The sequence below is a fragment of the Rhea pennata genome, chromosome 11 (assembly GCF_028389875.1).
Source record: "Rhea pennata isolate bPtePen1 chromosome 11, bPtePen1.pri, whole genome shotgun sequence".
NCBI lineage: Eukaryota > Metazoa > Chordata > Aves > Rheiformes > Rheidae > Rhea > Rhea pennata.
Window position 1 is genome coordinate 3,775,085 of NC_084673.1, and position 26,822 is coordinate 3,801,906.

At 49.7% G+C, this 26,822-nt stretch overlaps 2 protein-coding genes across 7 annotated transcripts in view; one reads left to right on the forward strand and one right to left on the reverse strand.

The window, feature by feature from the left end:
• Nucleotides 1-21,216, reverse strand: part of MED12 (mediator complex subunit 12) — a 37,118-nt gene extending 15,902 nt beyond the window's left edge. For all 4 annotated transcript variants that reach the window (XM_062584537.1, XM_062584538.1, XM_062584536.1 and 1 more), the window contains exons 1-24: nucleotides 21,118-21,216; nucleotides 20,106-20,210; nucleotides 19,117-19,308; nucleotides 17,192-17,351; nucleotides 15,711-15,886; nucleotides 15,328-15,438; nucleotides 14,507-14,761; nucleotides 12,146-12,292; nucleotides 11,758-11,857; nucleotides 11,153-11,289; nucleotides 10,171-10,302; nucleotides 9,586-9,712; nucleotides 8,688-8,917; nucleotides 8,164-8,244; nucleotides 7,112-7,285; nucleotides 6,665-6,809; nucleotides 5,640-5,758; nucleotides 5,348-5,491; nucleotides 4,392-4,555; nucleotides 4,001-4,132; nucleotides 2,083-2,310; nucleotides 1,725-1,869; nucleotides 1,329-1,449; nucleotides 569-670 (exon numbers count right to left, since the gene is read on the reverse strand). In XM_062584537.1, coding sequence (XP_062440521.1) covers nucleotides 569-670; nucleotides 1,329-1,449; nucleotides 1,725-1,869; nucleotides 2,083-2,310; nucleotides 4,001-4,132; nucleotides 4,392-4,555; nucleotides 5,348-5,491; nucleotides 5,640-5,758; nucleotides 6,665-6,809; nucleotides 7,112-7,285; nucleotides 8,164-8,244; nucleotides 8,688-8,917; nucleotides 9,586-9,712; nucleotides 10,171-10,302; nucleotides 11,153-11,289; nucleotides 11,758-11,857; nucleotides 12,146-12,292; nucleotides 14,507-14,761; nucleotides 15,328-15,438; nucleotides 15,711-15,886; nucleotides 17,192-17,351; nucleotides 19,117-19,308; nucleotides 20,106-20,210; nucleotides 21,118-21,216 — 3,526 coding nt within the window. The remainder of the gene's footprint in view (nucleotides 1-568; nucleotides 671-1,328; nucleotides 1,450-1,724; nucleotides 1,870-2,082; nucleotides 2,311-4,000; nucleotides 4,133-4,391; nucleotides 4,556-5,347; nucleotides 5,492-5,639; nucleotides 5,759-6,664; nucleotides 6,810-7,111; nucleotides 7,286-8,163; nucleotides 8,245-8,687; nucleotides 8,918-9,585; nucleotides 9,713-10,170; nucleotides 10,303-11,152; nucleotides 11,290-11,757; nucleotides 11,858-12,145; nucleotides 12,293-14,506; nucleotides 14,762-15,327; nucleotides 15,439-15,710; nucleotides 15,887-17,191; nucleotides 17,352-19,116; nucleotides 19,309-20,105; nucleotides 20,211-21,117) is intronic.
• Nucleotides 21,217-22,046: 830 nt separating this feature from the next.
• Nucleotides 22,047-26,734, forward strand: IL2RG (interleukin 2 receptor subunit gamma). 3 transcript variants are annotated; one of them, XM_062584706.1, is made up of 8 exons: nucleotides 22,047-22,142; nucleotides 24,279-24,369; nucleotides 24,507-24,691; nucleotides 24,805-24,947; nucleotides 25,115-25,281; nucleotides 25,701-25,806; nucleotides 25,893-25,977; nucleotides 26,106-26,734. In XM_062584706.1, the coding sequence occupies exons 1-8, from the start codon at nucleotides 22,052-22,054 to the stop codon at nucleotides 26,267-26,269; spliced, it is 1,032 nt and encodes a 343-aa protein (XP_062440690.1). In that variant the 5' UTR covers nucleotides 22,047-22,051; the 3' UTR covers nucleotides 26,270-26,734. The 3 variants fall into 3 exon arrangements, with proteins under 3 accessions (XP_062440690.1, XP_062440686.1, XP_062440689.1); XM_062584702.1 differs by having other exon boundaries at nucleotides 25,115-25,277; XM_062584705.1 differs by having other exon boundaries at nucleotides 25,115-25,271.
• Nucleotides 26,735-26,822: the final 88 nt, after the last annotated feature.

A 26,822-nucleotide genomic window follows, 5' to 3' on the forward strand; every position in this document is an offset into this window, starting at 1 on the left:
CAGTTTAATTAAGTATAGCACAGCACTATGCCAATCATACTGCGACAGCTGAAGCGTGAAATCCAAGTGGGGAACAGTGCCTGTGTCATGAACTCCAAGCTCCAACAGTACCCTAACCTAGTATATGGGCTGGGTTTGGAGATCTGAGCAATCAGGATACTGATGAGGAGCCAAGAACAGAGCTTCCTGGACTGGTTCCATCAGCAGACAAAAAGGGAGTGCTGTGAAATAGCAGCTTCTGGCACCAAGCTAAGAGGCTATACAAAGCTATAGACCAAAAAGAGACGTGATCATTACTCCAATGGCTTAGCAATGGCAAGGCCACCTCTACTCGTGAGTTCCCAGCCTCCTGAGCCTCCTCTCCAAGACACCTGGCTACCACAGAGTGAAATAAATGGAAAGATATTGTTCTTTGTCCTCTGCAGAAACCAGTGTATCAGACTAGGTCTGCTCTATTCACAGTAATCAAGGCATGATCTCTAATCACAGGGTCCAGCATCTCTTTTTCTAGGGTGCAGGAGACTCAGTGCTTTCACAATAAAGAAAGGCTCTATTTTCATTCACTTACTGCCATCTTGCTGGCATGGGTTCAGCTGTGGAGTCTTAAACAGATGGAGTAAAATCCGGCAGGTCAGACGTGCTCCTGGTTCTGAGTCCTGTTCACTGCAGGCTATGTAAAGACAACAGTCAAGTTGAGATTTCTCAAGTACTGGGACAGCTGACTCTCAATCCAAAAGCTATTTACACTGCATTGCCCGGCAGCAACCAGTGGAGAAGCTGCTGCAGGCTTATTGTATTTACAAATATGGAGCACACGCAGCAATTAACATGAAAGTGAGCAAATAAATCAGTATTATACCCCAAAACATGCATTGCACTCTGCTCACTTCACCTTCCCAACTTCACTGTGTCAGAGTCTGGATGCTGCAATTCCCAGAGCAAAGCTAGGAAGATGGGTGGAAGAATAATGGCAGAGCGACCCAGACACAAGGCCAATTGGTGAGCTGGCTGCTCCAGTCAAAATGCTGACCCAAACCACATCAGCAGTGGGAAACGCACTGCTGGAGTTCAGAGCTGAGTACACTGGTGAGAGAGTGTGGTGGGTCACACCTCCCTGTCCTTATTTCAGCTTGAGCATGAACTCATGACATAGAAACCAAAAGGTCAGAAATGCTCTAAAGTAAAAGGTTCAATTCCTAAGTACAATACTGTAAAAGAAACATTGCAGGCATGTTTCACAACTGTGGGGTTCACAAGGTATCCATGGAGCTCAAGATCTTTGGGCTGGCACTACGAATAAGACAAGCTCTCTGCAGGGATGCACTCACCAGCATTGAGGAGCGAGGGGATAGCAGCACAGCGGATCAGGTCCTCCAGCAGCAAGCACTGCCGGGCAATGAGAATGGCAACAAAGGTGGCCAAGGAATCATGGAAAGATAAGTCACTGACCTGCAAGAGAAGAGATCAGCCAGTGATCACAACAGCCTCTGCCTCATTCCTGCTATCAACTTGACTAGAAGCTGGGAGATAGGGGGGCCATAACCCCAGATCAACATCCACAGGCAGCCCAGGTTGCAACAATACTGAAAGGTAGCCCCAACACTCAAAGCCCTTCCCCGCCCCCAGAAGACAAAGCTCTATCCCTTGTTCATCTCTGCCTCCTCCCAAAGGATCCCTCCACTCCTGGTTCAACTGCTTTTCCCTTTTGGAGTGTTTGCACTTGCATCAACATTGCAGAGGAGATCATTGAAGCCACAGGTCCCATTATTGGAGGAGCAGCACAAGGCTTTGAGTACACCCAGCCACTCGGCGCTTAGGGACTTGCAGTAGCCAGTCAGTTCAGCACACAGGATAGCAATATCATTCACCCTGTGTTTAAAAAAATAAAACACAAATAAATAAATAAAAAGGAGGTGAGGGTCAACTTTTTAAGACATACACACAGACACAGAGGTGAGTCAACAGTTTAAGAGACACGGTTCGGACCCTTCTTCCAAGAAAGTCAAGTACAGGCTACTGGCTTTATTAGCCTCCCTAAGGATTTTATCATCTCAGTAAAACTACGATGGTTTTGCCTCTCACCTGTCTGGATCATGGTGTCCCACACACACATGCATAAGTGCGTTACAGACGAAGCTATAGCGGTTGGCTGGGTTTTCATTGAGGCTCTTGCCTAGGTTGGTGTACGTAAAGTTAAGTGCAGATGGATTCTCAATAGTGTCAATCATGAACTCAGGTTCCCACAGCATGTTGGAATCAGATGGCTCAACATTGCAGTAGATTGTGTTCTTCACCTTAGAGCAGAAGTCACTGAACAGGACAGGAAAGAGGGATTAGGAGCACAACAGACATGCTTCCATTGATGTGTATAAGCAAAGCAATTCTGTGCAAGATAAGCCCAGTCCTGGGCAAGAATACACGGAGACTTAAGATCAGCTTGTATTACAAAGCTTCTCCCAGAAGGGTGAAGCTGGTTCTTTGCTGTGCAAACACCTGGAAGTTGCCAGGGGACTCAGTTAACATAGCATGAGATTGGCCATTCTGGGTCAGATCTGAGAAACACCTAAGCTCAGCCTTTGGTGCCAAAATAGCGGATGCCCGAAAAAAAACAGTACAAGAGTGAAGCAGGCATGTGACAATACTGCCCCAGCATCCTTCCAACCCTAGCAAATTGTGTCTCAGACACTTTCAGAGCAGCAGGAAGTAATGCTCTCCTCAGCGGGTTTTCCTCCCACAAATCTGTCCACCTACTTTTTGTATTCAGCAGACTGAGTTCAGAATGAGTTCCGCAGCTTAACTAAGAGCACTACAGAGGAGGATCTCCTTTTGCTCTGAACCTAACATTTATTATTTTCTATTCATACTTCTTTGTATTTGTATTGTAAGACATTCTGAACACTCAGTCCCTTTTCCATAGCAATGAGGATTTATAAACTTCTGTCAAACTTCCTCAGGTCTCTTCTTCATGATGACGAGATCCAGTCTACTTAGCCATATCCCATAAATAAGCCACTCCAGACCTCTGGTTATGCATCCACTCATCCTCCTCTAGACCCTTTTAGCTCCACTATGTGCTTTTTGAGACAAGGAGCCTAAAACCACAAGATACAGTTGCACCCTGAATTATATGGTAGCATAATGATGCCCTCTGTTCTGTTTTCCATTCCTTTCCAAACAATACCTAATATTTAATTTGCTTTTGCCTGCTACTGTCAAAAAGCATCATATGATGATATTTCTACGATTGTATTTTCATTGATGTATCTATCTCAGTTACAAGATCCTTTATCTGAGTGGTAGCATACATCCATCACTATGTAAAGTTGGGAGGCAAAAAAAGGACAATCCTTTGTGCATTATCTTGTATTTATCAACACAGATTTTCATCTGCCAATTTACTCCCTAGTCAGTGGGCCCTGCTACAGCTATCTGCAACCACTTTCAATTTTATATCCAAACTTTTCGTGTAGTTGTTGTTTGGAATATATACTACTCAGACAGTCTTTGATATGTTGAACAGCACAAGCACTAGCTCAGACTCCTGCGGGTCTCCTTGGGAAGGGAGTCACCCTTGAACAAAGCTTCTTTCTGCTCCTTGTCCCCAGTCCCTGTTGTTTGCCTGTGAGGAACTATTCCCTTTTATCTATGGCTGTTTACTTTAAAGCCTTGCTGAATAGCTTTGGGGAGTTCACTTAAACTACTACCAGGTTTAACATTTCCACATGTGGGATGGCTGCTCAAAAAAACCTCTCTACTTCTATCTTCTACGAGTAGGACAAGAACAAACCTGTGGAGGTGCAGAGGATTATTAAAGGTGATTTACCAAAAATTACTCGAAGATCCAATAGCCAAGATGGTATAACAGGGACTAGTCCCAAGATTTCAGCTCCTCATTGAGAGGATCACAGGGACAATCTCATCAAACAAGATCACAAGAAAAGCTGAAACCAAGGTGCCTCACTGGTCAGCACCCACTGCATCCAGCCTACCTCAGACTCACCTAAAGAGCTCCCCAAATTTACTTTTGAGGTGACTGCAGGAGGTATACAGGTCGTAGAGATAGGCCAGGATACAGCGCTCTGCTGAGGAGCCATCTGAACGGTTCATGCCATGTTTCACCACCCCACACAGACTGCACAGAGATAAAAAAAAATGCTGTAGCAGCATGAAGAGAAAATCTGAAGGAATATAACCTCATTACATAAGTATCACCCACACCTCCTGAGCACAAAGCAACAGCGCCCACTGGGTAACATATCCCTTTACCCTCAGATTCTGTGAGCTGAATCCTCAGGCACAAAGTTGCTGCCTTTTGGGAAATATTCCTACCCCTTAAAAGTCCCAACAGATACCTGGTTTCCTTCCCCTCACCGTGTGGAAGACTCCCTTACCCTTCGAAGACCTGAGCCATCTGGTCCTGGTTCAAGATAAGGCAGGAGTGGTAGTGCCGCAGCACAGCCACGATGCACAGGCACAGGCTAGTGGTGTAGCTGCCAACAAGGTCGGAGGATTTCAGCAGCAGCTCTGCCTCCACCACGCTCAGTTCATTCAGCAACTGCACCCAATGACAGAAAAACCCTTCAACAGCCACAGGGGTAAGGTAAGGTCAGAAATGGAGCACAAACAACACACCGCAGCCTATAGGACCTGCCAGGACAGGGACTAGCAGGTGCTTTTTGCCTAGAGACGTGCCCATGGAACAGATAATGCTCAATACTTGGGCACAATGTCTCACACCGGCAGCACAAGAGGCCTGCCAGCATTTGGCTATCAGAGGCAGATTATGATTTGGGCACAGATGGTAGCAGACAGTTTGTTCAGTACTTCTGTCCTTCCACACAAATCTCACTGGGCTCCCTTTTTAAGGCTAATGTCCTCAATTCCATTGGAGCCAGCAAGGCTGCAATAGATACCTAGCACAGCTAGCCAGAAATGGCAACAGAATTTTAGCAGGATCCAGAACGTAGTCCGCACTGCCATCTGCCAAACATCCTTCCAGGAGAGCGAGGTGGAGGAATCACCAGACAGACGACCTCCTTCTCACTCAAAGCAAGGCCTTGCTGCAGCCAGGGACAAAGATGCAAAGCAAGTCCTTCTGAGGATTATCTTTGCAGAGGCTCAGTGTTGCCTTTGAACAGGACATATGGTTGTGGCTATCTGCCAAAAACTATTCCCAACAGCTGCAGCTCAAGAGCATGGCAATGACCACCTAATCTGACCACTTTCACGACACAGGTCAGAGAGCCACCAGTGATCCTAGTAGCCAGGTCTATTAAGGCAGTACAGTGCTCCTGCCTTTCAGGCTGATGAACCTGTCCCAGGAAGCATTTGGGCACTCCATGCTTACCTGGATGGCAAAGTCAATGAGACCGCTAATATTGAGTGAATACTCCATCAAGTCAAAGATGAACTGCACATGCTGCACAAGAGGCAGGTGGTATGACATTCCCAAGGCAAAGCTGGTGATTTGTTCCAAGACATTGCGAGATACCTACAAGTGCAAAAAATTACATGGTAATAACTCCCCTTGAAAAAGTCCCTGATTAGGCCCACCTCCCCTTCCTTCCCAGAAGCTGCCGTCAGTACCGCAAAGAGACAGTCAGGGCTCAAGGAGGAGGGCATTCTCAAGAGCCTCATACCTGAGATGTGACTTGGTGCTGATCAAAATGAGAAAGATGCTGGAATTTTGCAAAGATATCTTCAGCCGTTGGGAATGCTTCTGGCTTGCTCTTTTTCCTCTTCTGGCCTTCCTCTCCACCTGCCAAAGTTGGGAAGGCCAGAAAACAGACTAGACTACCTTTCTCATCATTAAATTAGCCATCAGCACCTGCTAGTCCCTTAGCAAGACCATCTCCCAACACGCATCATAGCCAGAGAGCCCAAGTCCAGTCCTTAAGCTAATAAGCACCATTCTGAATTCACAGCAATCAACTGCTCAAGACAGAATTTCTAACCCGGGAAGAACAGTAGGGTTAACATCTAGTTTACTGCCAGTAGAGGCACTCCCTGCGGGGAACTACATTCTCTTCCTGATGAGGCTAGATGTTCTAGTTGGGAAGTGTTCGGCCTCAAAATTTCTTTGTCAGAGCATCTCATTTTTTTAAAAGAATTATCCTTTTATCACATTTCAACCTGCCTTTCCGGAATCAGTTTGACCAAGAGAGAAAATAAAGTGTAGCTAGATTCTGGGCCAATGGAAATTAGAGGTTCTCTATGATTTTGACACAGCTATCCAAGTCTCCTATCCTATGCCGTTATGTGCCCCAAGCACAACAGCACACTACATTTAATCAAGGTCTTTGTCTAATGTGCACAGAGTTCTCCTTGCTTCTGTACAATGGTCCCACTGCAAGAACTTAACAAATAAAGCTTTGAAAACTGCGAGTTTTAGCTGGAGTCTCATTCTGAACCTGATACATCTTAGTCCCCTGCTGAAGAAGGCAAGTTCAATTAACCAGATAATATTGTTAGTAGGAAACCAAATCTTCCTACTTGCTGCTCAGTATAGCTGGGAAGAGAGTGTCATTTCAGACAGTCAGTGACTAATACAGCTTACCAGGCACGTATATTATATAAAATCCTTCCACTGCAAGACTCAAAACAAAGGAGCCAGCCAACTGGAAAGGTATTCTTTCCTCAGAGGAGAGGCTCAAGCGCTACTAACCCGTCTCTGCAGTGCTCTTTCTGTTTAAGACTTTTAGAATATCTTTGGTTATTTTCTTGATTGTATGCCGAGCATCATCCCGTTGCTTTCCAACCCCAAACAGAACTACCAACCGTTGGTTACATTCATGACTGCATGATTCCTCCTGGGGAACCAAAAGAGACAACCGCATTAGTAACTATCAGGCTGAATAGCTTTCACATCTCATTTCATGTCACATCTACATCTTTTAAAAGCAAAAGAAAGCTTCATCTCAGAGATTACTCTGGGAGTAATCAAAGAGACATCTTGAGCAGATCACTCTCCTGAAGCAGGGCAGAAAAGCATGACTGTGCTCCTTATCCACCAGCACCAGGTTCAATACTATTCAGTGAGGCTCATGCTACAGCAGTATCTCATGATAGGAGCACAAGGCAGCAGCATGGGGGTTATAAGCAGGTTTCATACCTGAGGAATAGGAAAGTGCGTTGCATACTGGATGTGCCGAGGCTGGTCGTACAGGGAGGCTAGCATTCCTTCTGCACATTTTTCCTTCAGCAAAGGCTTTGCTTCCTTTTCAGGATCTGGTTTCTCAGGGGAAGGGCTGGCTTTAGATTCACAATGCATTGGAGGAGAAAACATCTAGGGAGATGTAAGAACATGACAAGGCAGTTAGGGAACATGGTCACGTGCACTTAAGACACCTGAATGAAGCTAAATCTGCTCATGCCTAGAAAGGAGCAGGAAGAATGAAGGTTTGAGAAACATCTAACTCTTAGGACACTGGGCAAGGCAATGCACTAAGTCATCATTGGCATTTCAGCTTCTGGTCTACCTTTCATAATGAACTAAAAAACAATGGGAAATAAATAACCATGCCTTAGGATTTTGGGAACCTCCACAAAATGAGTCAGGATCCTGTGAAATCTCTGAACATCACAACCGTTTAACATATACCTTGAAAGTACAGAAATGGCTGGAGGAAAGTAAATACTCAGAGATTTTTTTAACTACTACACATCATTTCTGCATGGTTGCAGAATGTTTGAAAGTAACCATGAACTATGCCCACAAATAAACTGAAGAACTGTAAAATGAAGGAAGTACTAAAGGCTACACAGTATGACAGTAGGAGATGTGTGTCTTTTCTCATGTCCTCAAGAATCTCATGGCCAACATTATTTGGCCATTGTCACTCTCCTAGTGTTATCACTGTTACCCATTTCCTCTCTGCTCCCAAGCAGCTGTGCCCACCCAAGCATTGGGCTGACAGTGCCCACAAGGCAAGACATCCTAGGAATGACTAAGACATACTCTACTCTGATAGACCCTAATCTGCAGAAACAGGTTATATGGACCTTCTAGTTGCATCATCCCCCTTCAAATGCAGCCACTTCCAGCACACTGGCTCTGTATCAGGGAGCAAGGACTAGCACAGAAGTGAGATATATGCAGTAACTGGTCCCAATACAACACACTGACTTATTTAGTATCAGGTAGGAGAAACAGCAGGCACATACCGAGAAGTCTGTCTTCTCCATGTCATCAAAAAGCACGCTGGAGTTGTGGTCGATGTCCATGGACTCAGAAAGACCTGTGTCCTGAGAACAAACAGGACAGCTTTATGTCTTAATGATACAACACGGAACAATACAGAACTCCTTTATTACAGTGCTTCACTTCTACATTGGACAGTGACAGCACACCCTTTTATGCCAATACCCATTGCACCTGCCAAGGGAAACCCAATTTGGAGCCAAACACACTGCAAAGCCCTGACCTCAGTGGCAGGCCTCACAGCACCTCGTGCTACGCTGCTCATCTGAGCAGTGCAGGGCTTTCCCATCTACCCCTTCACATTCTGCAGGCCATTTCCTGCTACCCAGAATATAACTTCTACTCTGGAAATAGACTGGGGGAAGAAGAACTATGAGTCACTGGTACATCTTCTAGCAGGTAATAGCAAGAAGGCTGCAAAATTGGTAAGAATGGGGAAGCACAGCACATGGAGGTGCAGAGGGAGGCCATGGTGGTTGTATCTCACCTCTAGCTTGATGCCACTGTTTCCTTCTGTCTCCTTCCTGTCATGTTCTTCAGCAGGGTCATCAAAGGGAGAGGGGGGGCGAGGCCCATGAGAGTCCATGGCAAGATCACCCCGGGAGATGAGTGTGCACATGTAGATGTTGTGAGAGAAGACATCATGTCGGATTAATTCACAGAAGAGCAGCACCAGGTTAAAGAACTCCACCTTCTCATTTTCCTTCCCAGGATCAGCTGGAAGGACAGCAGAGACAGTCAGTGTTATCAGAGTTCTTCTGTAACATTGAGCCTCACCAGATACCTAACCTAGGACCAGAGCAGGTGTTTCTAAAGATCTCAGTCAGTATGGTAAAAATGATGATACGCAGTTCTGAGACTGCAGCAGGGGCAGAGATCAAAAAGCTCAGCTTGAACAGGCAGTAAGTAAACAAACAGCTCACTAGATAGTTTCATGGATGAGAGGAACAGGACTTTTAGTTAGAAAGGCCATTCCAAGGTGTACAAACATAGTTCCTCAGCACTATTCATAACCGTATCCTCTCCCTCTTAATTCATTTATTTGCAGTACGTCTACTGAGAGGCTATTTCAGAGCTTTGTCCCTTACCAGTTAGAAATCATGTTCTAGTTCCCAGCCTGAATTAACTCCCGACTAAGTTATACTTGTTTATTTTTGCCAACGCTCTGTTAAACAGGGATGTTTCTGCATTCCCTTCCTGTCGTCTAGCCCTTCAGGCTCTTTCCCTCTCTCTCCAAGGTTTGCTCTGGGTTGCAAGGAAGCCAGAGAGAGAATCTGGGTATCAGTTAAGACCTACGCTACAAAAGAATAGCATGCAAGTCCAAAATTTTGCAGGATAGGGAAAGCTAGAGGGAAACTGGGAGACCACAGGTTCTTGTTACGTACTTAGCATAGGAGCTTGAGTGTCAAGGAACTGCATAAGGACATCCTGAAAGACAGGAGCACTGGCTGCTGAGAGAGAGCCTGAGGAGATGGAGCCCTTCTCATCCACGACTTCAGAGTCCCCACATCTCTGTGGAAAGAGAAAAAGAAATACAAGCTGCTGTCCCAGAGCAGAAACTCACTACCCATACATACCGACAACCTCAACCCCCCACCTCCCACCCCTCATCCCCGGATCCTCTCAAGACTGTTTTCCTATCTTGCACTTATGGGAAAGTCACCATCACACAAAGAATTTCCGTAAATTTTAGCATGTCCAGGAAAGCTAGTACTTCCGCACTGCAATCACCTGTCTCCAGAAGCATCCAAGAGATATACACAGAGATACACACAAAGTAGTACCATACCACAGGTTCATTTGTGACCTGCTCTGGGTTAGATCAAGCAAATGCTGTGGTTAACAGTACCAGTGTTAAAAAGGTATTGCACAGATCAGCCTTTGCCTGTCAATGTTGCAACAAACTGGCAGTCAGGTAACCACTGCTCTGCTTTACTGCTATTGGGCTTCCATCAGGAATACGGACTTACCTCAGCCTCTATCTCCGCTTGACGCTTTTCCAGCAGTTTCGCCACGACCATAGCCCTGTGGCGTCCGGAACGCTTATAGCTGACAGCCCATTCACACAGCAAGGCCACCACTGCATCATCATCAGGAGAGATCTGTTGAAGATAAAAACACAATGGTGAGACTCTGAGCCAAACAGAAGAGGTGAGCAGCCCCAAGGTCTCAGGTTGGATACCACAGGGAGCTTACTAAAGTCTGCTACATGCCCCTCTTCCTAACACGGAGAGGGGATGCCAAGGTAGAACCCTCCTGCTTTGCCTCTGCTTTCCAAAGAGACTCCATTTTGGAACGTGACTTGAACCACAGCTATTAAGAAATCTCCAAGATGGTATTTCTTCAGAAAGTTTCTCTGTTGTTCAGCAGCACATCTATGGGCTGCTAACCTTAGCACAAACTGGAACACAGTTTCTTGACAGCATTATACCCGCTATGCAAGCTACCAGCCTTGCAGCTCATTTCCAGGAGCCAATGCAACATCTACTGCACTGAGGTCTTACACACCATAAACGTGTCACCTTTCAGGCTAAGAGGAACTTGAACTGTGAGCTCTCAGACTCCTAGGAAGCAGCTGTCAGCCCAAAATCTGGCAAGGTCACTATTTACTGTTCTCAGACATATAACATGTCTTTACCACCAATCTGCTATCTGGACTCATGTCTTCCATAAGGAGACTCCTCAGCCAGCTGTGTGGATTGCCTCAAGCCTACACACATTTGTTACAGACCTCTATTCTCAATTCAGTGAGGATGTCTCCCTAATACATCTCTTAAGTTAAGTCTCTCTAACTTAAGGCTGCACTAATTTTTTTTCAGTGGGGATCACATCTCTTGGCCATGGGCCACTAGCTAGGCAGCCCTCTGCAGATATAGGACAGTAACTGTGGAACACAAACAAAAATATAGCCACTAGCCAAGACCAGGACCCAGCAGCAATGTCCCAAGGCACCTCATGACTGTCTTTGGTTGGACCCAGCCCAAATATCCTGTTATACAAGGAATCCAAAGAATTGCTGAAGTCAGATCTTTCAAAGCTGTGACTATCCAGAACTTCTAAAGTGTGCAAGACACGGCCAATAGTGAAACCTAAAACAGAACAAAGAAGAGAAAGGTATGCTTGGCAACTGGTACAACAGACTCAGAAGAAGAAAAAAAATAAAGTTTCTGAGAGCTCATTGCTCAGGAGACAGCACAGGACAGCCTAGGGAGGGAAAGCTGTATTGGTCAAGCAAGGGTCCGTCTAGCTTAGTATCCTGACTCACACAGTGACCAATAGCAGATGTTAGGGAAAGTATTGGAGCATGGCAAGTACACAGGAGTATAGCTCTCTGGTACACATTTCCAGCTTCCAGTAATACATACTCCTACTATGTCCAGGGGAGTTGACCCAGGCAAGATTTTGCACCGGAAAAAAAAAGAGCCATTTGGTTCTCTTCATTGCTAACAATAAACTGAACACCAGCAAACAGGAAAACAAAGAGAATGGCCAGATGGGAAGTTTTTCAAAGTAACGCACAGAATAGGGGAGAGAAATTTCAGCCTACAGCAAGTTACCTGCTGTTGTTTCCTGACACTTGTCAAACGACCAGCGAACCTCCACAGCCTGGCCACGTTCCTTTATCTGCTGCTCAATTTCACGGAGCTTTGCCCGAACCTAAAAGCAAAAGACTTGCATAAACATACAACAGGGTGTCTTAAAAGTGCTAAGCAAGAAACAGGAAATAAGGAGCGTGACAGCAGTCCTACTTTCACATTAGATTTTGTCCATCTTCCAAGGACATCACTGTCCTGTTTATAGCAGAATGGGAGCAGTTAACTCCTCAGGAGTGAGATGGCACCTTTGGCTATGCTCATCACACAGCATGAAAAGAAAATCCTGAATGAACTAAGACACAGCTGATATCCTGGGCCACTCTAGCTCCCTCTTCTGAATGCTGCTCACCTGCTGTGTAAAGGCTGAATTCCCCCCTGGCATGGGCAAGTTGGATGGGGCTATCGGCAGGTGGTCCAGTGGAGAGCCAGTCTTTATCCTGCTGTCAGTCAATGAGTAATGCCACACCAGGGCACTTGGGCAACACAGAATTATACTCTGCAACAGATAGAAAACCAGCATCATTGATCTATCTCTGGACAGTAGGATAGAGGAGTGGTTATTTCTGTAAGAAGTAACCTAACTTTGAGTGTTTTGACCTGGATTTGTTCAACCTGTACGAATATTTACTTTCTACGGGGGGTTATTTGCCTCAACCTTGGCAAAAGTCTTCATGCTAAAGACTCTATGAGGATGGAGAGGAATAAACTAGTATTTTTTCGCATTGACTTTCTAGGCGAAGATATGAGCAAGAAGCCAAAGCCAGAGTTCCAGATTATCCAAAAGCAGCAACATGTTACCACAGAATTCCTTGCTGCTTCTAAAGAAAAACAAAACAAAACAAAAACAAAACAAAACAAAAACAAGAAAAAAAACCACCTAAGTTTCTACAATCGACATTGTCAGTGCACTATCCAATCCTCTGGCCCAGAAGTAACATTTACATTAGTGATTTCTAGCACTCACCAAGAGTGAAGCGTAAGAGAAATATGAGTCAACAGCTCCAAATTCATTAATTATTTATGAATTAAAATTATTATAATGGTGATTATAATAACGATACTATTATATATTTGCTTTCATTATTTTATGATCTTGTACAGACACCCACAAACACAGACAAGTAACTTTGCTGAAGGATTCCTAAGAAACACCCCTGCAAGCTTCTGGCTCACAAGGAGACAGACTTGAAGACAGATAACTAAGGCTGCTGTAAGCACTCCAAATCAAAGAGCTCATACATCTGTAAGACACTTGAGTAAGAGTTAATTACACACACTGTTAGAAATGCATCTGTATTTCCAGCCTGACTCTAGCCAGCTCCAACTTCCAATCATTAGATCTTATCTGTCTCATCCTTATCTACTACCTGCAGTCCAGAAGATCTGCAGATCTTCTATTAGAAGTCTTCTTCTGATATATACTAAAAAGAACAGGTCGTTAACCAAACATTTTTATCAGGTAGTGTTCAGACCCCAAGTCTGCCAAACCTTTGAGGTGTATTCACCTGCACCTTTTCCATAAAGTAAGCTCCTCAGACAAAGAATTTTTATATTCAAAAAAACAAGCTATCTCACACACCAGATTTTTTTTTAACTGAAAGTGACTAAGAAATACTTAATAGAAACATAAAGAGGTTATGTATTAAACCCCCCACACACTGCACTCTACTCTAGACTCTTACAGACAGATCCTTACTTCTAGCCAGTTGCTCCCTGAGAAGGTTCTTGCTATCCTGTTTGAGAGCCGGCTGGTTGCTTCTCAATCCTGCCAGTGCTCCTTGGTCCCAGTTTCAGTCTCTCTGCTGAATTGCAGGCTTCCAGCTCTCTTCCTCTCCTCCTCCTGCTCCACCCTGCACTCTCTGAAAGCTTCTCTGTTTTAACAAGCTCCTTTACTTCCCTTGAAGGGGCAATATCCACTCCCTCCACAGGGATCCACCTGATTCAGTCACTCTCCTCTTGAAGGAGGAGGACACACAACCGTGAACAAACAGATTTAACAAAACTCATCCATCTCCCTTTGACACAAAACACTGGATGGACTGAGTCCCACAGTGAAACAGTAGCGCTTGTCCTTAAATATCTCTTCTCAATAAGGCATCTGCGACCTTGCCCTTTTACCGCAATGGATGACTTTATCAGTTGTAAATCTACACCTTAAGAGTTCAGAGTCATGCTTTTTGTAGTCTGCCTAAACAGTAGAAGGTCTTCCATACAAACAACATTGCTTTTTTTTAAACTCACAAAATTACAAAACACTCTTACTTCTGGCAAAATTTCTTTCCCTAGATGACAACCATTTATTGACATACAAAACAGCAAATTAAATGTCCCTTTCTCATTTCCTCTCCTGTAAATCTTCCCTAGACATCTAAGGTATCTGTGAACACAGCAAGAGGCTTACCACACTCCCCCACATGGAATCATTAACCATGACTCCTTTTAATTCATTGATATTCTCTTCCCAGGACAGCATTCAGTACGCTTAACCCATTTTTCCTATGCAAGTCAGTCAAGGGCACTACTGTAGCACTGGAGTTTGATATCAAAGGTCTGAAGCACCTCAGCAAAAACTTACTGTTTGATAGTCACGGTTTGAGATTTTTCCCTCTTAGGAAGCTCTTGACTCAGCACGTAATGATTTTTCTGTGATGGCATACAATATAAACCATCCCTGGTGACTCTGCTGTTACCAACTGTTATTCAAGCCTACCTGGAGGATGCAGCTGAGCCCATATACCACTGGCCGGTGCTGAGGGCACAGCAGTAAGTCACTGAAGGGGCTGGGGGGAGGATTCCCAGCAGCTGGCTGAGGGGTGGGAGTTGAAGGAAGAGCACTCCCTGGCTGTGTGGACAAGATGTGGGGTGGGTGCCCGCCAGCGCCGTCCAGCTGCATAGCAAGCCTGCGGGTGCAGAAGTAGGCCAGACGTCTGGACAAGTACGCAGACTGCACAAACTCTCCAGAGTACTGTAGGGAAAAAGTGAAAAATACCCTGGTTATGAGTAGCATGAGAGAAACCCCTGACCCTCCCAGAGGCACATATTGCGTGGCACTGCTTTGCACAGAGAGCTGCCTCTTACAGAGAGCTCCTTAGCAAAACCATCATTCATTAGCTACTAAGCACCAGAGAATCTCTCCAAATGCTCTGCTATGGCAATGACTTCATGCACCTCAACCTACCCACGCCCAGCCTTCCCTGGGCTTGGAAGGCCTTGCTAGAATATGTTGTGACAGAGGAAAGAAAAGTCATTTCCCTGCAGTAGTGGGCAATGAATCCCAAGAATCTGACTATCACAGTGATGGGCAGGGATTATCAGGCCTAGAGCAAGAAAATATGGTAAGGAAGGAAAAAACAGAAAAGGTCAGGACAAAGAAGACTTCCTTGCGTTAGCTGCCAAATGACGGTCAAATAGAAGGTCACTCCCTAGTGTTCTCAGAGCAAAATAGCTCATCATCCCTTAGGCAACAGGGAGGGGACTGACAACAGAGGAAGTTGGTGCTCTCCTGAAGCCAGATGGGCAAGTTGTTCTTACCCGCAGCAGCAGGGGTAGGAGCATTTTCAGAAATTCATCTTCTCCTGATCGTATCTTCTCAAAGCACTCAAGAACCCAAGTCAGGAATTCATGTCGGTCCAGCATGCCATCCTGCACACAGACAACGGCAGAGCAAATGGACAAAAGCAACACTAAGCAAGGTCAGGCAGAGCAGCAGCAGCTGCTTGCTTTCTGAAAGCAGAAACACTCTAGAAGTTTGCACAATTCTGTACCCTGTTCCACCACTGAGCTCAAAACTACATCCAGTCCTAGAAGTCTACTCATAAAAAGACCATATTCTACACAAATGAATCCCTTTGCATACCTTTTCCCTAGTGCCCCCCTACCATGTGCCCACCCAGCAGCTCCCTCCAGTCCCTCACCTGGAACATGAACATAGCTAGTTTCTCATTGTAGTCCCACTGCTTCAAAGCTTGTTCCACCTCTTGGGGCATTGGCCCAGACGGTGAACCACAGCCTTGCCCTGGGAGCTGCCTATAGAACTCAGCAATTTTTTGCAGCTGCTCCGACAGGTACTTGGTGATGATCTGCGTCCACTCTGCGGAAAAGAAAACAGGTTAGCAAAGAGAAGCAAGGCAATAATAGGCTGGTGTCAGGTAGAAATCCAGAAATTTCTTATTGTTCGAGAAGGACAGAAACACTAAGATAGGAAAGTAAGTGTCAAAATATTAGCTTTGCCTGTGAGCTGGAGGTGGCAGGGAGGAAAGAGCGTGCACTGAAATAGGGAACAAAGGAAAAAGCTTCTGTGTCTGGGGAGGAAAAAAAAGTCATTTTGTCTTCACACAAAAAAAGTTAGGAAAAAAGGTTCCTTCACAGCTGTTGCTGAAAATCAGCAAGTGGAGAGAAAAGGATTTCCAGCAGGGAGCAGCGTTAGGCCTGATTTAGCATCCTCAGTAATCTGACAGACATCAGAGACACTAGAAACACTTCAAGTCTGAACTTGTTCCTTAATCTGTTTCAGATACCAGAGAAAGGCCACGATCAGCTAATCTTCCAAATAATTATTTTTACTAAAACATAACGGTGTAAGAGACAGATGTAATACGCTCCCCTGGGACAACGAAGGTGACAAAACTCAAGACAAAATATGCAACAACCTGAAACAAATAGTTCTCAAAGAGTCAGCAATAGGACAAACATCCAAAGACAGAGGAGATTAAATGGAATAAATATATCTAATAAACCGATCAACCTCTCATAATAGAATTAAGAAGCCTGTGCAATTTTTATACCAAAGATAATCAAGTAGGAAAAAAAAATCCATGGACCTCAGCTGCTAATACTGCTTTTTAAAGTAGTGTGTATGGTCAGATACTGTGGTGTCAGCCATGCAAACCAGAAAAAAGACAGAGGCAGTCCTAGATTGCACAAATCTGGAGCAGACTGGAACGCAAAGGACATTAGGGAGAGGAGCCAGTGCGGCCTAAAAAGACCAGAAGCACAAACAGGCAATAATATACTGGAATTTGCAGGGGAAATATACTTGCTCACTTAAGAAACTAGTCTAGCTAAGTGATACTTCATAAAAACTGTAAATCTGTAAATCTTAAAAGACAACCAGTTTATGGGGCACAAGGGGAACAGCAGAACTAATGGGGAGGGGGGGAGAAAGAAGAGGTAGGCTCTAAGGAAGTATTTCCTGCTACCAAGACTTACTTTTCAATAGAGTGCTCTCACAAGTGGGCCCTGTTGCTTTAGACAGCTACACACATCAGAACTCTAGCATTTATCCAGCAAGAAACAAATTCACATTGATTTCCAAGCTAACCCTTACTATTCAAGGACAGCCTGAGACAGGAACACCAAGGACGAACAAAACTAGTACTCCACAGAAGGTGCTTACCAATGAAGGGGTCAATGACATGCCGCTTTTTCACCTTGGTTTCTGTGATGGCAGCATAATAAGCACAAGTCATTTTGATGAGCCAGGCCGCTCTCATCACTGGAACAGTGTATTTTGCCAAATAACCGAAGACCTCTTCTTTCTTGCTAAAGATGGGCACCTGTAACGAGGGGGAGGAGGAAACCGCAACCAAGGACTTAGGAACTATTCCAAAACAACCACACATACTATAGGCTCTGCAAACTGTGCGGAGAAGAGGGGAAAAAACAAAAACAAAAAAAACCCAAACAAACAGTACTGTGTTGCTCTGTGTCACAGGAAACCTACTGCAAGAATTCATCTCCGGTCAGAAAAAAAAAAAAAGCAGTAGCAGAGCTGCATGACAATGTAATCAGAAGCATTAAGAAATAAAATGAAAGAAAAAAAAATCCCCATAATTACATCACTGTAAATCCACACCCTGAATCCTGCAAATCGCTCTGGTTATCCAGAGAGGATGTGGACAATGAAGAAAGGTACAGAGCACAAACTCAATCAGAAGCAAAGAGTATCTTCTCTATGAGTGCAAACTGAAAAGACTAAGTTTTTATAATCACTCTATTTTATTTACAAAATCTTATAAAATCACGAGTGGTCAGCAGAAAAGAGACAGAAAAAGGAAATTTAATATTTATAGAAGGAACAAGATCACTAATTCAAGTTTCAAATTTCAAGGCTCAATATGGGGGAACACCAGTGATATTATCAGACTGCAGATTTATAAAACAGCAAACAATATCACACCACATGAAAAAGTACAAATATGGACTTGTTTCCACAAGATGTTATAGAGAGAAAAAGTATGGATGGATTCACAAAGGGATTAGATAAATTAACAGAAAACAAATGCATTTGGTAGGTATCTCAAAGTCCCTAAACTAAGAATTGTTGATTCACTCATTTGCTATGTTTCTTACATCCTTCCCCAATTATTCTCTGATGTCTCAAAGACATAAAGACAATTTGGCTATCCGAACCTGTGGCTACTGACTGCAGCAGTGTTCATGTCTATGCCGATGAAGACTGATGGAGCATATTGTCAGGAACTGGGGAAGGCCCTGAAAGGCTCAGGTTTTCACAAAGACCTTAAGAAACAGACAGTCAACAGGCAAGGGTGCAAGTACTAGAAGTTTATAGGAAGAGATTCTGGGGAAGCCTGACTATTTTCCCCAAGATTGACTCAGAATTCCAAGGGCCAGGCAAACGTCAGCTGCTAAACTATGTGCTCTGCTACTATTACACAACTGGAATTATGTTTCTCCACAACACATACTGGTATCCCAAGTTCCCTGTTTATAGGTTCATCTTGACAGAGTTAGATCCCCTAAAAAATGGTAGGGTAGGCCCCAAAGAATTCAAAATGCTTCATGACAACATCTAGCCCTACATCCCAGAGCACAGAAACATTTTATAGCTTCGTCTCAACCAGGCTATCACACAACTTCTCAGTTTAAAAAGAGAAACACATGCCATTGCAACAGAAGTCTGGAAAGTTATTTGACTACTTATTTCCAGTAATTCTCACTATGACTTTTGAGAACTTGGAAACGCCCCAAAACAGGAATGGTCCTAATCTACACAACAGGTCAACCAAGGGCAAACAGGAACCAATTCCTCTGAAAAGCATCAGAATCTCAAAGTCAGTCAGTTATATTATATGAGCCAAAAGACAACCTCCGAATAACTGACCAGAAACCAGTTCTTTAGGTGGGGAGACTGCAACTATTGCAATGCAAGTCCTGAATCTGCTCTTCAAGCTGAAAGCTTCAACTGATGTGCACAGAAGAAACTTCTCCAGACAGTAAAGTCTTCTACTAAATGAGAATTTCAGAAATAAGCATAGATAACATGCTTTGCCCTGCCAGGCAGCCTTCCCTGTAACATACCTTTTTGGCGAGATGAGTGAGGGGCTTAGTTCCAGCCAGATCTGTGAACCAGTTGTTTATGGCACTCTGAGAACGTGCTGTTACCAGCCAAAAGTTATCCTTCTGATTCACCTGGGGTTTCCGTCTTCCCGTGTCAGGCAGTGTATTACAGCGCAGCTTTTCTGCAATAATACTACTAAAGTTTGAACTGATCTGAAGGAAAAAAAAAAAAGAGATTAATTATATTTTATAGCTCAGAGAGCTGTTCTACATGCTTGAAATTCTATCTGTCCTTTCTATCTGTCCTGCCTACTAGAAGTGTCACTACTGTGAGCTTTTGAAACATAAAAAAAACTGTGCCAGCAGTTCCCTTTGTCATATCTGTAAAGAGGAGCACTTCAGGAAGACTCAATACAGGACAACTGAACATTTTCAATAAATGAGCAGGGACTCAAGTTCAGATGGACACAACTCTTTATACAAACTCAAGTCAAATCAGATAGAAGGCCTCTGGCATAGATGTCAGCCAAGAAAAACAAGAAATCTTGTGCTTACTGATTTCTTTCCATCCCAGTTCATTATTACTCCTCTTATGAGGGAGACCAGGAAGTGAATATCTTGATTTCAGAGATAGGAAAGATGAAGTTAAGGTCTGTTATGCAACTCCCGTAAGTTAGCTGACAGAGGTTTCAAGAAATATTCTCTTCAACCATGGCAATAATGTAATCCAACCAAATTGGAAGAAGTTTCCTCCTACTGATATTCCAGTCTTCTGTTTTAATTGCTGATCATAAGGACTTCTAGGCACAGGTTTAACGAAGACTGCAAATACAGATCTGCCACAAAGGTGCACCTAGCACGACAAGAGTCTGCATTCCCAGAGGGAGATATCATTCCAAAAGAGCTCCTAGTTACGAACGCGTGGGAAGTACGAGATCCAGACCCGCGGAGGACCCGTCGGCCTGCCCCCGCGGCCGCTGGGCGCCCGCGCTGCTCCGGAGGGCTCTCACCTTGGCGGGATTGAAATTGACATTTTTGGCGCTGCCGTGCTCATCCCCGGAGACAGCCGGCTGGTTATTGAAACCTTGCTTGACATTTAGAGCAGTCAGCTCATCCTGCAGGAGAAAGACGATCAGCATCGCCCGGCGAGGCACCCCTACGCGAGCTCTGCAGCTCCTATCCCTGCCATGACTGCTCATCCAGTGCAGAAGCAGCAGGAGGCCCCGACAGGTCCCACTCACCTGCCCCAAGGCTTTTGCTACCAGCCTGTGCCCAGGATAAGAGCTTGGGGAGGGAAAGCTGCGCTGACAAGGCATGAGGGGGGCTGTGCATCCCCCTGCATGGGAGCTCAACCAGGGGGTCCCTTCACTGAAACCCAAATCTGGCCAGCAGGGCACAGCGGGTTCCACACACCCCCAGGGGAGCTCAGCCCAGGGTCAATTCACCAGGACCCAAACCTGGCCAGGGGGCACAGGGGACCCCAAACACCCCCGAGGGGAGTTCAGCCACGGGGTCAATTCACCAGGACCCAAACCTGGCCAGGGGGCACAGGGGACCCCAAACACCCCCGGGGGGAGCTCAGCCACGGGGTCAATTCACCAGGACCCAAACCTGGCCAGGGGGCACAGGGGACCCCAAACACCCCCGGGGGGAGCTCAGCCACGGGGTCAATTCACCAGGACCCAAACCTGGCCAGGGGGCACAGGGGACCCCAAACACCCCCCGAGGGGGGCTCAGCCAGGGGGTCAATTCACCAGGACCCAAACCTGGCTAGGGGGCACAGGGGACCCCAAACACCCCCGGGGGGGAGCTCAGCCAGGGGGTCAATTCACCAGGACCCAAACCTGGCCAGGGGGCACAGAGCCCCCCTCCCACACACACCCCCGAGGGAGCTCAGCCAGGGGGTCCCTTCCCCGGGCCGGGGGCACAGGGTCTCCGCACCGTCGGCGAAGCCCAAGCGGGGGGTCCCAGCACCAGGCCGCCGTGCCTCCCCCCCGCACCCCGGGCCGGCTCAGGCCGCACCTCCTTCTGCTTGGGGTCCTGCGGGTAGACGTCGGGCGGGCCGAGACGCGGGCGCTTGAGCGGGCGGTGTTCGTAGCTGAGGACGCCGAAAGCCGCCATCCCGGGCGAGCCGCCGGCGGGCAGAGGCGGCCGGGCCACAACAAGGACCGCCGCGGCCGCCCGCGCCTGCGCCCTGCGCCGCCGGGGCCGCCCGAGCGCCGCCGGAAACGCCCGAGCGCCGCGCCGCTGTCACGGAGGCTGCCGAGCACAGCCGGAAACTGCCGAACCTGGGCCGAGAGGAGACGAAGATTCCCGAGCGCCGCCGGCAGGGCCCGAGCCTGGCTGGGCGGAGGCGGAAAGTGTCGAAGATGGACGGGGCGGCCCGAGGCGCGCGCGGTGGGGATCGGCGCCCCCTGGCGGAGCCAGTGCGCCTGCGCCGTGCCGGAGGAGGTCACGTGACCGCCTCCGTACGTGCCCCCCATGGCTGCTGCCATGAGCGCCCCACACAGCTACCCCCACACCCCCCCTCTCTGTGGTCACCCCTATAGTTGACTCCCATAGCTGACCCCCATAACTGCCCCAGTAATGACGCCATGCGCACCCCAAAAGCATCCCCCTGTGACTGGTGCCCCATAGCTGCCCGCCATGACTGCCCCGTATAGCCGTCCTCCCCATCGCTGCCCCCTGCCCTGCCCCACTGGCTGCCCCAGTGGCTCCCAGCACCGCCCTGCCCTCGGGGAGACGCAGCCCGGTGGGGGGAGTGTGTGCGTGGGTGGGGGCCTCCCCCGCCCACAGGTGGGGCAGCCCCGGTGGGGCGAGCAGCGGGGCCCCAGCAGGCGGAGCGGCCCGTGGGGTGGGCCCCGGGGCGGCGCCGTGGGGCAGGAAGCGGCGGCGGGCGCGGAAGCTGGCGGCATTGCGCGGTGGGCCGCCGGCGGCAGCTCGCACACGGCCCACCATGCCGCGGCCCGTGGCCTTCCTCGCGCCCGTCCTCCTCCTCCTCCTTGGCGGGCCGGGCCCCTGTCTCGCCGCTGCCCGCAACCCCCCAGGTAAGGGGGCACAGCCGCCCCGGGGCGGGAGGGCCATGGCCTTTCTCTGGGGGGCTGGCGAGGGCAGGATGGGGGCCGCGGCCGAGCGGGTGCCCTGGTCCCATGGCTGCCGGCCCCATGGCTGTCCCCCATGGTGGCAGGATGCTCCGGAGGGATGCTCCGGCCCCTGGAGGAGCGTGACCGTTTTAGATCAAAAAGCTTGATTCCAGATCGAAACGACCGGGTTTAACCTCGTTTTGCACTTACAGCTTTAGTTATTTTCCAATGGAAAGTTTACATCTTCTTGGCTGGCAGTCAGTAAAATACTTGATTTCTGAGCAAATTCAGCCCTTTTGTTATTTGTGGACTGCTTCGGCTGCTGAGAACACGCGTTCTGTTCCCACCGCCTCACCGAAACGATTGTAATCCGATATACGTTTCCTTGGTTTCTTCGGTTTTATTATGACAGAAAACGGTAAGCATGCATTTCCTCTGGAAAATCATGTTTATAGAAAGTAAAATTCAACTGAAAACATCACTGCAGCACCGTTTCCTGTTAGCAAAACGCAGGTAATCGAAATGTGCAGGAGGCACAAAGACGAGAAGCCCATGTCTTAATGCAGGCTTTGTGCTTCGGACTGAACTGGCTTTTACGCCCGGGAAGCGTGTTATTTAGAAGGACTGAAGTAAGCAGATTGTTTCAGATCTCGGAAAGGTGACGGGAATGAGAAGACCTCTGGCTCCCACGTGTGAGCTGAATCACTCGCTGGTGGAGGAGGACCAGCTTTCCTGCTTTTCATGCCCCTTTTTCCAGCTCTGAACGGGATTGGTGTCCAGTTGCATGATTTCAGTGGAAAAACTATTTTCTGCGCATCTGCAGGAAGGGTCACCGCCACCAACAGCCAGTTTGGCCCTTTAGCAGCCTGGTTTCAAGGGCTTTGCCAGCAGCTTCTGCCAGAGCGGGGGCCTGAGGCCGGATGCGAGCCGTGCCGGGGCCGCCGGACCGCGCCGCAGTGCCGCCGTGCCCCAGGCGATGGGCGCATCCACTCGCCCGGCCAGGCGAACCTCCTTGCCGGCGCTGCGGACCCGCTCCGGCCCGGGATGTGGCTCCCCCCGCCGCAGCATGGGCCGGATCCAAGCCGGCACGCTGCGGCTGGTGCTGCAGGAAGGAGGGGGCAGAGCCGGTGTGGGCCCTCCTGGAGAGGCTGTTGGGTGCCCCAGGGCTCAGCAGCCTGTTTCCTGCCCAGACAAAACCGCCAGGGCTCAGCAACCCTCCATCAGCCCCCTACCCTGCTGGTTACATCCAAAACCAGGCACGAGAAGGAACAGTGCTGGGAAAGAACAAGCACAGTGTCGCTCTTTTAAAAGAAGAAGCTGTGGTACAAGCAAAGGCCAGCATAGCGCTGTTCCTCAAACACAGGGACACGCAGAGCACTTGCAGGCTCCTAAAGGGCAACAGATGACTTCAGCCAACATGGAGTCACCAGGCTCCAAACCTAGTGACCCCTTGATTTCCTCGTAGGACAGGGAAAGTAAAGAAAAGGGGTTGATGAACCACAGCTTAGCAGCAGCAAGGGGTTTCCATGCTGCCCTGCGAGACGGCCCGTTGGGGGACAGGGACGGGCTGGTAGGGGTGGCCAGCACGGGGCTTGAACAGTGGTCCCAGGACGAATAATGGATGAAACCAGGTGGGACAATAGTCAAGCAAGAAGAGCCAATTGCACAGATACAGGATGAAGAGCTACTCTGGTCGCAGCTCTTTGGAGGAAGCTCTGGGGCTCGTGTGGGTCGCCAGGAGCATGTGAGTCATCAGCACTAAGTGCTGCCCAAGCAAATGCCCATCGGTGCTGCCCGAACATGGGTGGTTTGGGCACTGCTTTGCAGGGAAGCTGCACCGCAGTGTGTGGTGTGCAACTCAACCGTGCATTGCTGGCGTTATTTTGCTTATGCAGAGAAAGGCCAATGGGAGCGTGAAAACAGCCTTCAGATGCATTTTGAGAGGAAGGGCGATACTAAGAGGGTGCAGAGGAGCTGCCCCTCTGTGTCACTGTGGGGCAGAGCAAGCAGTGATGGCCTCAGGCTGCAGCGGAAGAGGTGCAGGACAGACCTCGGGCGACCGTTTCCACGCGGGTGCCCAGAACACTGTGTCCCTTGCAGGGGTGGAGTGTGTCCTCTTCAACGAGGAGTACATGACCTGCACGTGGGGGAGCAGGGAGACGCTCACAACCAACTACTCCCTCTACTACTGGTAGGTGCCCCCTCTCCCTGTGGCGCATCCTGGACCGATGGGCTCCGAGGTGCTGGCCGGGCCAGAGCCCGGCACCGCGCGACAGCAGGCGGGGAGTGCCGGGTCCCGGGGAGCATCCGTAACTCCCCGTGACGCAGGTACGAGAACCGGTCGCCCGTGGTGGAGTGCAAGCACTACCTGCAGGACCGGGGCGTCAGCGTGGGCTGCCGCTTCAACCAGAGCGAGATCATCCAGTTCCAGCCTTTCCGCGTCCACGTCAACGCCAGCCTCGATGGCAAGACCCTCGAGATCCCCAGCGAGCGCATGGAGCTGCAGGACCTCGGTACGGAGGGGCTGGGCGTGGGGCTGGGGGGCCCCGGGGCCCAGCTGAGCGGGGCAGGCAGACTGCCCACTCGCGGGGCCGGTGCTCACCCGGGCACCGCCTGTGTCTTGCAGTGAAACCGGAGGCGCCCGTCAACCTGACCATCCACAACCTGAGCAGCAACCAGCTGCAGCTGACCTGGAGCTCCCCGTACCCCAAGGCCCAGTGCCTGGAGCACGCCGTCAAGTACAAGAGCAACAAGGACACCACGTGGACGGTGCGAGCTCCCGAAGCTGCGCAGCTTGGCGCCTGCCCCCGTGCAGTTACCCGGCCTGCACGGCGCCGGCGGTCCCGTGCTCGTGCCCGGGCAGGACGAGCTGTGCGCCAGCCCCCCCGGCAGTGCTGGACGCCAGCCCTCACCGCCTGGTCCTCGTCTCTCCGCAGGAGCACAGGGTGAAAGGAGAAATCTTCTCCTTCCCCAGCGTGGATTACGAGAAGTACTACACCTTCTACGTGCGGAGCAAGATCAACAGCTACTGCGGCAGCACCCAGCTCTGGAGCGAGTGGAGCGTTCCCGTGGTCTGGGGCAGCAACGCCACCAGTAAGAGTAGGTGCGGGTCCTTGCAAGAAGACTAGCCCAAGGGAGGAGATGGGGGCGAGACCAAGGGAAGCCCTGGCAGGGCGCTGGGTACCTGGTGCTCAGGCAGCAGCATCTCACGAAGCTAAGCACCCCCAGCCAGCAGGACCTGATGCCTTTTACCATCAGCAAACTGGCTGAAACGTGGTTGGCGAAGCAGAGCTGCCCTGTAGGGCTGCTCCGGCACGGCCAGCCCAGCGCAGGGTCACCAGCAAGCCGTGGTGACAGCGTGGCTCAGGGAAGGGGGCTCCTTCCCCTGCCCTCTGCTCCCGGCCCATCCCAGCCCTCCGTCCCCGCCGTCCTGGCCCTCGGGCGGGGTGCCACCTGGGGGGAGCCTGGCCCCACCAGGGCAGTGCACAGGCGGGGGGTCCGTGCCACCTTTGCTCTTTCCAGGCACCGCGGAGCAGCTGCACTGGTTCTGGATCCACACGGTCCTGGTCCCCATCACCTCCTGTCTGCTCCTGCTGGTCCTCGTCGTCTTACTGGTCCGCATGGAAAGGTGAGTGGGGGGACAGAGGGACGGGGCAGGATCTGGGCAGTGCTGCTGAGGGGGCCCTTCCCCTCCAACACGTGCCTCCCGCGCAGGGTGTGGGTCATCCTCATGCCCAGGATCCCCAATCCCAGCAAGAACTTCGACGAGCTCTTCATCACCCACAAAGGCAACTTCCAGGTAAGGCGGCGGCGCGCAGCCGAGCAGCCCCGGCGGCTGGGGCGCGGGCACTGCGCGGACGCGGGGGGAGGCTGGCGGCTCGCGCCCCGGCCCCGCCGGCCCCTCTCACCCCGCTCTGTTTCCTGGAGGAATGGGCCGGAGTCCCCAAAGACGTCGTGGAGAGCTTCAAGCCCAACTACAGCGAGAGCATCTGCTACGTGAGCGAGCTGCCCCCCAAGGAGAGCTACGAGCCCCTCAGAGAGGGCAGCGACCAGCAGCCGGCCGTGCCCGGGGCCCCCGCCGGTCCCCGTGAGCCCGGCCCCTAACAGAGCAGCTACGTGGGAGCGTGACGCCCGCTCCTGCGCCCGTGCTGCCCGCCGGCACCCCGCTGCCGGCACCCCTGCAGCCCCACAGCGCTCTGCCCCCCGCCCCCCCCTTGCCCCTGCCAAACGCCCCGCGCTCGCCCTCAGCTCCCTGCTGGCCCTGCACACGCAGCAGATGCTGTGCAGAGCACTGGGTGCACGGCGCAGAACACTGGGTGCGCCGCACGGAGCACTGGGGGCACTGGGTGCGCCGCGCGGAGCACTGGGTGCACTGCACGGAGCGCTGGGTGCGCTGGGCGCATTGTGCAGCGTGCACTGCGCGCACCGGCGCAGGCAGGAGCGGGGGTGCACAGCGGGCGTCCAGGAGCCCCCGTGGCAGAAGTGCAGCACCGGGCATCGTTTCCGACTCTGTAACGAGCGGCTCAGCCTCGCGGCTGCAATAAAACTCCGCTGCGCTTGGCTTTGGCCCGTCCCGCGTCCGAGGGCCCGGGGCGGGGGGAGCGCCGGGGCCAAGCACCGTGGGGCCGCCTGCCCCGCGCCGGC